Genomic DNA, 11,548 nt, shown 5'->3' with positions numbered 1-11,548 from the left:
ACAGTATTGAATGCAAAATTAAAAAAAAAGCTGACTTGAATTTTTCGGTGCCAGGCGTAGAAATGGGATTTGTGTTAATCGGCTATACACTTCTTCATTCACATATATAAGTCTGCAAAAAACCAAAGTTATGTCACAAATAAAAGAATATTGGGCCATATTTAAAGTATGCATACGAAGATCCAATGACTACCGGATAGGCTAACGCATTACCCGTTGGGTACCCTATCCGACTGGAAGGGCGCAGCTGAGCAATGAACTTTGTTGAACAGATGGCCGACTGGTCTGACGTAATCAACCGTAGAAGTATATATTCACGATCTTAGCCTACAGGGTTAGCAATATCTGCAAAATAGACAGAATTTGTAGTGGAAATATCCTATAGAAATCGAAAAGTATATAAAAATAGAATGAGAAATAGCGTTCAAGTAAAATACGTAGATTTGTAGAAAAGTTGCAAGTTCTAAATACCCGTTTAAACGCAGTAACGTGGATGACAATTCAACTGGGAAAATTTTAAGCGAAATAGTCCTAATACAGTAACTAATAAATGATGGAAATGAGCAATTTTGTTGAATGGAACGTGTTGCTGAAACATAACTTTCATCGTCTTCTAATGACAGGCAATAAGCCACGCCATTAGCGCGTACCTCATGTTTAAATGAAACCAACAAACACCATATCGATCGTTTCGAACGCGTCAGCACTTTTACCTTCAACTTATTCTGGGGTATTCCCCTGGTGCCAACATAGGTTCTTCAGTATAATGACCACCGATGGTAGTAGAGAGCTGTACCTCAGAACCGTGAATGCTGGTGAGTTAGTTCAAGTCCGCGTTGATTTTCTGTTATTTCAATTTTTCGTTATCACTAATGTTGTTGTTAATTTGATTGCGTATTTTGACCATGCCACAACGTTATTTAGTACCGTTATTAGATAGGCTGTATGACCATATCGCATTTGAATGTACAACTTTGAAGGCCTACCGGTACCGGTATTTGCCATGCATCATATTTCTGACTGTACAAACGGTGTTGTCCCCGATCTGCCCATACACTGATGCAGTAGTTTTTATTCTGTTCATTGAGTCGATTTCAGATTACTCCTGTGTGTTGTCATCGGTCAAAGGTTTAGTTTATTTTCATAAGCCTGGTTTTATCTGTTTGGTACGGTACATTTATCCATTTTACATAATTGTGCTTTAATCTGTTTATGGAATACGAAAGATAGATATGTTTTTTGAATGAATTACGATTATAGGCAGTAGGAATAGGACGAGTCCGGCATTACAGAGATTCGACGGATCCGAGTAATAGGTCAAGGACTCGAATCCTCCGAGTCCGTGACGCCACAATGTAAAAGTAGAAAAACACGTTTTTGACCATACTACAGCATCGCACGCTCACAAACACGTCGTAGCTCATATTTTTGTCTATTGGTTCCGCAGATAGCTATTGAATCAATTTAAAAATATATTTTTCTTCTTTTTTGGCTGCCATAATACAATCGTAAACGTGGGTCAATGTGCACCTTGGCTGTGAACTGGATTTCCAGCCCACCACCTTGCGTCAATTCTGGGCGGCTATTTAGAAATTCTTACATGTCAAATAGAAAAATAAAAAGCTTTCGACTACAATGCTTTCCCATAATTCCAGATATTTCTAACCTTAAATTTACTATGTCGCGTGTGCAAATGGTAGAGAGATGCCACTCATCGTCAATGCTTGCAATTTAGTAGTTCATGTAAACGTTCTAAAACGCTCCATGCTTTCCATTGCTCCCTTTTTTTAGAGAAAGGATTGCACGTAATAAACTCGATTTATAAGAGGTATTGATGAGATTCCCCCTTGGGTTGATCCTGCGCATGTTTTATATTCATTAACGCGAATCGAAATCTCAAAAATATTGCGCTAACACATATTTTATTGTGTACCACATGTATACCAAAAAGGATAGATAGTGTGAAGGCGACTGGCGCATCATTGTCATAAGCTATCAATAGTTTTTACCTTGCATTATATTATCTGGATATCTGTCTGAGTTTTTATTAGGAGTGTTTATAATACACACGAGTGATATTGTTAAATATTAACTTTGAATTTCAACTACCGGTAGTTAATTTATGTAGTGAGATTTATAGGGATAAAAGTACAAACATAGGCGTAAATTGGTAAAAACAGAACTGATTATAGGCTCGTTAAAAACGACGTGGACTCGAATGATGGATTGAATAGTATAGGGTTTTTATATTTATTCTGCAGGTTAGGAAAGCCTATAATATGACCTAATCATATTGCAAACCACGGCTTCAATCCATGGTCAGGTATGGCTGTATGGGAATAGTTGGCCAGTTTTTAGTTTCGGATGCATTGTCGCTAGTCAGGTAGTGAATAAACCATAACCAACTAGCTGTTACATGAACCACCATACAACTGTGAGAAGTGCAGTAGTCTTTTCACCCAATTTCAATATAATTACAAATACAGAAATATTAAGCAATGAAAATTCAACCTCATTATTTCGTGTTCCTGATTCCTGAACTCTTGACTTCGTTTATATAGAAAGAAAATTTATAGCAATTAAAGCCTACTGCTATTTCAACGAGTTAAACTCTAATACTTATCTAACACATGGATGTGATCAATGTGAGCGGAGGATTGGATAATGACTGTGATGTTCCCGATCTTGCTGATTCTCCAACAGATACAGAAGATGAAGATGAAAAACTTGTATGATTATCAATTTTTTTACCATAACTTTGATCGACTACAATTTATCAATATGAAAAAATGGATCTCGATGGATGTTAAATATAAACTAACAAAAATAAAAAAGCTTTTTATCAATTTGAGAATATAAATACGAATAGATTCTAACAATATGCAATAACAATAATAAAAAACACAAAAAGTTTCATTAATCACCATTCAACTTTGAAATTCGCAAATTTTATGAAAAACATTCATTAGTTTTTTATCAACTGAATTAGGGGAAAAAACTTCTTTTTTAAATAACATTATGTTTTATTCAGTTTAAACTATATTCAGATATTATATAAAATCTTGAATCATAGTTTTTATATTCTTTGTTCGTTCAATGTATACCAAAGTTCATCTCTCCATTTAGTGTCATTTTTACGAAAGGATTTATTCTACATATTTATTCCAGGAGCGAGGAAAGCCAATGAGACGACATATTCCTATGGTAAACCACGGCCTCTCATCCGGTTTTCTGTCCATGTCGAATATGGGATCAATTAGACAGTTATTTTGTACCAGATGCATTCTTATATCTATGATAACCAGCTTCTGCATTTAATCCAACATAGGAATAATATTTTTATCCCAGTTTACTCTGAATAGAATATCTGCAATTTGAATTGTGTGACTATCTATATTGACAAGTGTGTCTTTTTTTAGGGAAAGAAATTGGGAAAAATAAGTGGAGGGTTACCGTGGGATGATGAACCACAGACACAGACAAAATTTTGTGAGTTTTCTCTACTAATCTTATTTGGTACGGCTCAATTTCAATCTAACCTTTTACACTACATGTGAAATATCAATTCTCATTTTGAATGGCAATATTCAATATTACATTATTTTTTCACAAAAACTTTTTTCCAAATTAAGATCACAAGCTCTTAACTTAGGGACTGTAATTGTGGAAAACTAATTGATGTGCTTCTGTAATAAATCTCAATTAATACATGAAAAGTTTTGGAAAACTATTCCTACTTTTCGAGGATCAATCTCTATCTTCTCCAACCTTTACTAGGTATTCAGTTTAACAGAGAGGATCGCTACTTGCTCTTTCTATTTCTTTAATTCCATAGCTCTTTAATTTTTGCTGTCTGCTTTACTTGGAACTTGTCATAGACTGAATTAAGGATATGGTTGTATTAAATGAAGAAAATATAATACAGTAGAAACTCTACCTGCGAAATTTATTTGTTTCGGAAGCCCCTTCGTAGGTAGAAAATTCCTTAAGTAGGGACGCATTTTTATTTTACATGTAAATGCTCCAATCCGTTCCAAGACCACACAAAACTTGGACATTATATTTGTATAAATTGTAATAATTTTCGTACGTAGGTGGAGTTTCCACTGTACCCCAATTATTTGGTGGATCTTACCTTCTCACATCATCGCTAGTTTAAGTCAGACAAGGTTATAGATATCTTCTTCTGCACTTTTGGTTTGTTGTCTTCTTGATGTTGTTAGCAGGATGCTAGATGGAGCCAGTACTGTTCTGAGCTTTATAATATTTTCACAGATACCATGTTTTGATGTTCTTTAACTTCTTTTTGGCTATTTTTAATTTTAAATGTTAATTTTATATCATTTTATATGTTTTTTTGTTATTTGCCATCCTTGATTGAAAGTTTAAACAATCATTCCAACATTCTCACTTTCAGGCCTACAAAGTGAAAGATGGGAAAGATACATTGAAATGGAGGTTAACACTTTTAATGCAATAGAGAGAATTATCTATTCGCCTTTTTTGTTTCAAACACTGCTTATTCCTGAAAAGTGGATCAGATGGGCAAGCTTGAAGAAGATAATAAATTTTGATTTTAAAATCAGGTGAGTCATGCCTTTCACTTCCAAAAAAAAAAATTAAAAAGTAACACAAAGTGAAAAATACAATCTTTAACCACTGAGAATCCCTCAGCAATTGGTCCGATAATTGAAAAGAAAAGCGTTTTTTTTTCATAACAATAAGAAGAAAAATACCAACAAGAACAACAATTTAATAACAAAACGTTACATACGGTAGGTCCACTTTGTGTTTAATAATTGTTGTGGCTCACTGAGTAGATTCAGTTATAAATTGGCAGGTTGAGTTTATTTGCAAGTCACGTGGACTAATAGATTGTACTTGATATATTTTTTAATATAATGTTCAAAATGTCTCACCACTCACTAGTGGAACGACCTTCTGCCAATATTTGCCTTTTATGTACGAATGCCAGATGTAATAGATCCTATGTTAGTTTATAAGGTTTCAATATATTTGTAGAAAACTACCATCGGGAGCTATTTCTCGTGAGCATTATCTTGTAACAAGATTGCTTCAAGTTGGTATAAAGAGAATACAACGTCTTGCAGAAAAGAGGAAGAATGTTAAAGCCATCTTGAAGATGATGCATTCTATTAGAAATGTAAGTACTGTTATGTATGTTTGAATTAGTAGAATTGGACTGTATGTAAACACGATAGATTTATTGTTTTACAATGGTGCCCGCAGTTTTATATTCGGAACATTGAGCTGAGCAAACACTTGCCAGGGACATGGTCTGTAGAGCGTAGGGCTGGACATTTTCGATTACTCGATGATTTCAGAATCGAATCTTATATAGGCTATACTTTGAGAATCGAATCTAGAAAACTTTTGAGATATCGAATTGTATAGGACTTTTATGTGATGGATCCTCTTAACGCGTGAATCATTGAAAACATAAAATTCATCACTCAGATGGTTTGCTGAGCATCCACACAGAAAAGAGTCATATTGTAAAATTGCATTAATAAAATATGTCTTCAATAAATAAATTGACCCGCCTTTGGTGGAAAGAAAAAACACGATGGAGGCGATTCATAATGTGAACTGATTTGGATAATTTTCGATTTGAGATGCGCAGCCCTAGTAGTGTGTTATACCATCTGTCAGTATATACATCTATACATACTCTTGGATTTTTCATGCCATTTTTTTAAACTTTCGAGAACATTCTGTATACATCTATCTTACGCTTTGACAAATAAATTTCGAATTGACACCAAATTTATTCTAGAAGCCTACATTGTTGGATATACCGTGTTGAGCTGATGTTGTAACATGGTGGATGATTAAAACTCGCTTGCAATTTATAGAATCAAGTTATTGTGCACACTGCACAATGATTAGTAGTTGCTACTATAGCAAATTTATATCTGTAAAACTGACTGATAATAAAATGAATCAATTGAATTGATAGCATTTGGTATTGCGATTTCTCAATTTTATGAATTTTCCGAATTCTTCATATTGATAATGGAGCAACTGTATTGGCTTAAAAATGTTTCGTTTTATTTTGATATAATCAGAAAATGATGCAATATTTCCTTTTTATGTCTTTAGAGCAATAAAGCCGTATAACCGACAACCGACAACCAATTGTTGTCATTTATCTACCCTGATTAAAATTGGCAGTTCTTCATAGCATACCCAATTCACTAAATTTCTAATTTACCTATCTGCAATTTGGTCCTAATACCAATTTAATACCTATTTGAAGGTGTCTATTAAATTAGAATAAAACATTGACAGATTCCTTCTACTGAAGTAGACAGAGCACTGAATGAGACGAAGCAGAACGAACTTATGAAAGTAGTGGTGTAAGTACTTACATCAGCTATAATTTTAATGCTGATTCATTAACTTCATTTTAATGATTTTCTTTGACAATATATATCATGGGCGACATGGCCTTCTAATAAGTTGGGCAGTTGAGTATTGCTTTGTGAGTACATTCAATATTATCTTTTTTCTTCCCAAATATGTCATTTTGTTTGTTACTTGACCAACTGTGTTTATAACCTACTCAACAACAACTTGGTAGGCTGTGTACTCAGGAAATTCTGTTTTGTCCTCAACCCTGTGCCATGCGAAACAATGCTCTTCAACGAACTATGTGCCAGTTCTACTATGCGTCCCAGCTCTGCTGTTCCCAATGGTTTTTCTCATTCCTCTAGTTCAGTGGTTCTCAACCTGTGTGGTACGTGGGTTACAGCCGACGGTAAACGACGCAAAATTCTCTCGTGATTTTGCACGCAATTATTACGTTGTTACTGCATATAATTAATACGTTGAAACTTTGCTCTTCTACAAAAGAAGCTCTAAAAATGGATGTAGTTCCACATAAAATACTACCATAGAGCGTTTCTTGTGCCATTGTTCCCCGCCACAAAAGCGGTTTCGTCGGTGGTACGCGGCCATGGTAAAAAACACAAAAGTGGTACGCGGTCAGTAAAAGGTTGCTTTAGTTCCTCTCATTAATCTGTTGTTCTATTCACGATTGTGTAGTTTAAGTATTTCTTCAAAATATTGTTTCTTTGCTATATTTGTTGCTTGAATTCAGCAATAAGGTGTTACTGAATAGATGACACACTATGTCCTTCGCGACTCCTCATACTACTCCTCATACTATTTCCTGTTAGACTTTCTGAAAGATGTCACTATTTAATAACCAGTGTTGGTTTTCCAATTCTCCCTTCACCCCAGATCTGTGTGTTTAGTATGTATTTTCTCCAGGGTGGAAAAATAAACTACTAATTGACGGATTACTGATCAATAACACCAACAAACAAATTTGGATGCTGTCTTTAATTTTGTTATTTATTAATAGTATTTGTTTCGCTTAACATGAATTTGCAACTTAACGAAACCCTAACGAAAAATTCCTATTTTTTTTTCTTAGTGATTTCATCTATTCGATCATTCAAGATTATCCGGATTATGATAAAGTATTCTTCAAAGTTGTGGATCGTGTTGTACTTATTGCACTTTTGTGCTTCCGTCAATTCGCAGAAACAGTTCACATCGTTGCATGCGAAGCTCGAAATATTTACAGGGAAGTGGCTCATCACTACAGTGAAAAATATTATTATTTATCGGAGGTATGTCTGCTAGAAAACATTTCCATAGTGCAATAATCAGCAACCTGTGGTTCTGGAACTGCATGTGGCATTTTGTTTTTCGCGTTAATCAAAGTGGCTACAATAGTTTTTTGTGGGAAGCCGTAGGGATTCAATGAAAGTTAGGGGGTCGCATTAAGGTAATTCATATCTGTCGAAACAAGAATTTTCTTTTCATTTTCCAAGTTCTCAATTTGTCGTGAACTGAATTATTGCATCATTCATCATTTATTTGGCTTTTTCTTGGTAAAAACTAGAATATTGCATCATAAGTGGTTTTCCGAGATTTTTAATAGCCGCTGACATTAGATTAGTTGTTGCGGCTCAGTAGGTTTGAGTTACATGAAAAGGATGGCAAATGTCTCTTTCAGTGCTAAAGGTTGCCGACCCGCCCATATGCAGGGACTCTGAGTCTGAAATTTAACATGTCCAGTGTTTGAAATGTTAGATTAATTTGAGAGTACCAATGTTTGACCAAAAATAAGATTTATCCCTTTTTTATATAGTCTGGGTTCTACAAAACTTTTACTAAAATTTAACTTCTCCAACTTCTACCAAAATGAAGAAAATTAAACACCTGAACTTCTATTAGTGTATGGTTGTGCCCATAAGTTTCACTAATCTAGGACTGTAGTGTTTACACAAAAGTTATGTTCCCTATGGAATATTTTTCGAATGATCTGGGATTCTGGGTTCTGTTTTTTATGTCATTCAGTAAAATATAGTTATAAAATAGCATAAACCAAGATTTGAAGTCTGTACAATACATTATCACCCACCAACTATATTGTCAATTTCTCAAATTATCTTCTTTGTTATTTTTTTAAATTAAGATTTCAGAGGAAGGCAGGAAAAATGGAAACGAATTCTATAAAAAAGGGAAGTTTGATGAAGCATTTGAAGAATATACTTATGCCATTGATAGAGCTCCTTTCCACTACTTGTTGTACAGTAATCGTTGCCAAGTTGCGATTCGCAAAGAAGATTACCAGTAATATTTTTTTCTTTATATCTGTTTTAAACTGACAATGAAGTATTGTATATTATGAATAATTGTGAAATTTGTTGAGTTGTAAGCTCGCAATATCGGAAAATTTGTTCTGATCTTGTATGACAAATAAAATTTTGAGTTTGATTTCTTCTTGGTCTAAAAACTATGGATTGATTACCGTAATTGAGATGAAAATACCAATTATGAATAAAGAACCAACACAACTTTATACCAAATAATAATTTTTGGTTTGTTTCTGTCACTTCCAGCTGGGGCATTTAGTTTCTGAAAAAATATGGCGACAGTTTTAGCCATGTGGCGCTGTTAATAATTTAATTTTATGATTGTAATACATTCAATAAAGGTTTTTCTATGCTGCTATTTCATCACTCTTAAATTTCATATTTTTATTATTAGGTCAGGATATGTTGATGCATATCGTTGTCTAATTTTGAATCCAGAATGGTCAAAGGGATATTTGAAGATTGCCATTTGTATTTATGAACTTGGACATATACAAGAAGCAATGGTTTGGGCACATGCTGGGCTTATAAAATGCAAAAAAGACGATGCTGAGATTCAAAAGAATCTGAATATACTTTTAGAAAAGATGAAAAGCGAGACACTAGGTCAGTTTGGGTATAGTAGTTGACTAGTTGGATGATGTTTGCACTTATAAAAAGACTATTTTTTGTGCTTGGTTCTTCAATGGATAAAAAGCAAATGGCAGGGGTGGCACATCATGCCAAACATCTGGAATACACTTGCCATTGCAACTCTGATTACCCTGTATGGGTTTCAGGTTCGAATCCTGTGGGTGATCATTTTGTGCAAGATGATCGCTAACTCTAACTACCACATAAAGGTTCACGTTACAGCTGGTCGGTTATGGCTTTCTTCACCACAAGTCCATGCATCTGAAAAGAATAAATAACTGGCTAAATAATCACATACCTGACATGGATTGGTGACCAATTGTGGTGATAAGTCTTGGTGCGTCATATCATTACGCTGTCTTATAAGCTTCCCTCTCCCCTGGGATAAAAATGATATCTTATCCTTTGTCCTAAAGCATTACTATAGGGTGAAGAAAACTGTGTGTGAAATACAATTTCATGTTTACACTTGAGCGAGGCAAGCTGTGCGGTTATTGGACAATGCCTCCTTGTCCAGTATGTGCTAGTATAATATTGAATTAGTTAGCTAATTCAATTACTTCCCATAGCATTTTATAGCTTTTGGAGAAAGACATGGCTGACAAATGTTTACATCTTCTATTCCATGATGATGCTAAAAAAGAAATTCTATTGCGCAAAGCCGCAAATCTAATTTTCGTGCAATAATTTTGTGCATCAATATCTTATGCATTATAGCTAGGATCATTTCTTTATCAATTTTCTTATTTGTTGATTGACAATACCTCTTTCATGTTTTTTACTTTTTCTACTATCAATTTTTTTAGAAACTCATGACAAAGGAGTCGGCATGGAAGTGAATAGAAGTGAAATCCGAAAAGAGAAGTTCAGTAAACCAAAAAAGAAGGGTAAAAAGAAAAGGAAGCCTTTTCAAAAAGAAGCAGATGAAGATGTAGGTTTCAAACTGTCATTTACAAAATAGTCGCTGAGTGTTAATTTTGGGTCCCTAAATATAGTGAAAGCATGAAATTGTTTATATCAATTATTTTAAGCACAAAAATATATCTAATATAGTTTCTAGTGAAATATCAGAAATAAAATACAGTAAGCTTTTAATTAATATGTTGACAGGAGGGAAAGCAATACCTAGGAATAACAAGTGTTTCCGTAATTAAAAAAAAATAGCAACATTTTTGGTGAAATGTCTGTTCTCATGAGACACGGCGAGAAATGAAAAAAAAATCAAAGTATTCATAATCAATTGGTCTATTAGTTGCGAATAAAAGCGATTTTTTCACAATAACAATCTCTTCAGCAATAACAACAAGACTAATCACGTCAAAATATTACCAAAATAATCCAGTAGTCCAATTTAGTAGGGTGTCCAATAAAGTTTAACATGAATTATAAATTAACTACAAAATAGCAAATTTTATGAAAAATAAATAATTTTGAATCAATCTTTTTAATGTAGCATTAATTTCAAATTTTGTTTAATCCAAATTCTATCTACTGATTTCAGACTATATTAATATTGGATGATTATTTTTGTTCTAACTATTTTAGGATGTTCCAGTCTTGGTGTCAGATGATGAATTTGAGGAATGTAAGTCAAAATTTGTTTCAGCTTTCATTTTTCATGCTTTTTCAATGAAAGGCCATAAACGCTCAAAAATGTTGATATTTCACTTTAGTTGAAGCAATTTTCATATGATGCACTTCATGTACAACTTACAACTTAATCTTTTCTTCTTTAATTAAGGTTGATTCAGGCTCTGATTTAAGCTGATCTTCAATTTGGGTTCAAAATATTCTTATTTTTTATTCATACATATTACAGGTCCTGTTATTGCAGACACTGTGAGTCATTTCTTATTATTCAGTAATGCTAAACTAGAGTCAGTAGGAGCTAGCGCTAGACATGGGATTAAATTCTTTTTCCCATGCACATTGATTTAAGATTGTATCTCATGCATCCAAATAAGGCCGTAAAATGACATTGTGATAGGCCATGTGACAACTGACAACATGAGGCAGTTGAGAATAACATAGCTTCAAAACTAATGTATTGCTGGTAGTTTTTATTTGGTAAATTTGCTACTCTTTATTTGGTGAATTTGATAAAGAACATCCGGGCATGTAGAACATATTAGGATCATTATCAATACTATAGAGAAAGCTGAATGCTGCTGTCTCGTTATTCCGTAGTTCATTTATTCTCCTGGCATCAGCTTTTCGACTTG

The 11,548-nt window shown here is 33.8% G+C and overlaps 1 protein-coding gene across 1 annotated transcript in view; it reads left to right on the top strand.

Annotated features, from left to right (window-relative positions):
- Nucleotides 1–2,570: 2,570 nt before the first annotated feature.
- The window catches only part of LOC120327250 (uncharacterized), a 76,182-nt gene continuing 67,204 nt past the window's right edge, over nt 2,571–11,548 (top strand). The window contains exons 1-11 of the mRNA XM_039393709.2: nt 2,571–2,729; nt 3,420–3,489; nt 4,418–4,586; nt 5,023–5,164; nt 6,313–6,380; nt 7,463–7,661; nt 8,513–8,670; nt 9,088–9,299; nt 10,133–10,257; nt 10,872–10,911; nt 11,146–11,165. Coding sequence (XP_039249643.2) covers nt 2,631–2,729; nt 3,420–3,489; nt 4,418–4,586; nt 5,023–5,164; nt 6,313–6,380; nt 7,463–7,661; nt 8,513–8,670; nt 9,088–9,299; nt 10,133–10,257; nt 10,872–10,911; nt 11,146–11,165 — 1,302 coding nt within the window. The 5' untranslated portion in view covers nt 2,571–2,630. The remainder of the gene's footprint in view (nt 2,730–3,419; nt 3,490–4,417; nt 4,587–5,022; nt 5,165–6,312; nt 6,381–7,462; nt 7,662–8,512; nt 8,671–9,087; nt 9,300–10,132; nt 10,258–10,871; nt 10,912–11,145; nt 11,166–11,548) is intronic.

The sequence above is a fragment of the Styela clava genome, chromosome 4 (genome assembly GCF_964204865.1).
Source record: "Styela clava chromosome 4, kaStyClav1.hap1.2, whole genome shotgun sequence".
NCBI lineage: Eukaryota > Metazoa > Chordata > Ascidiacea > Stolidobranchia > Styelidae > Styela > Styela clava.
The sequence above is the reverse complement of the archived record's forward strand: the minus strand, read 5'-3'. Positions and strand labels throughout refer to the sequence as shown.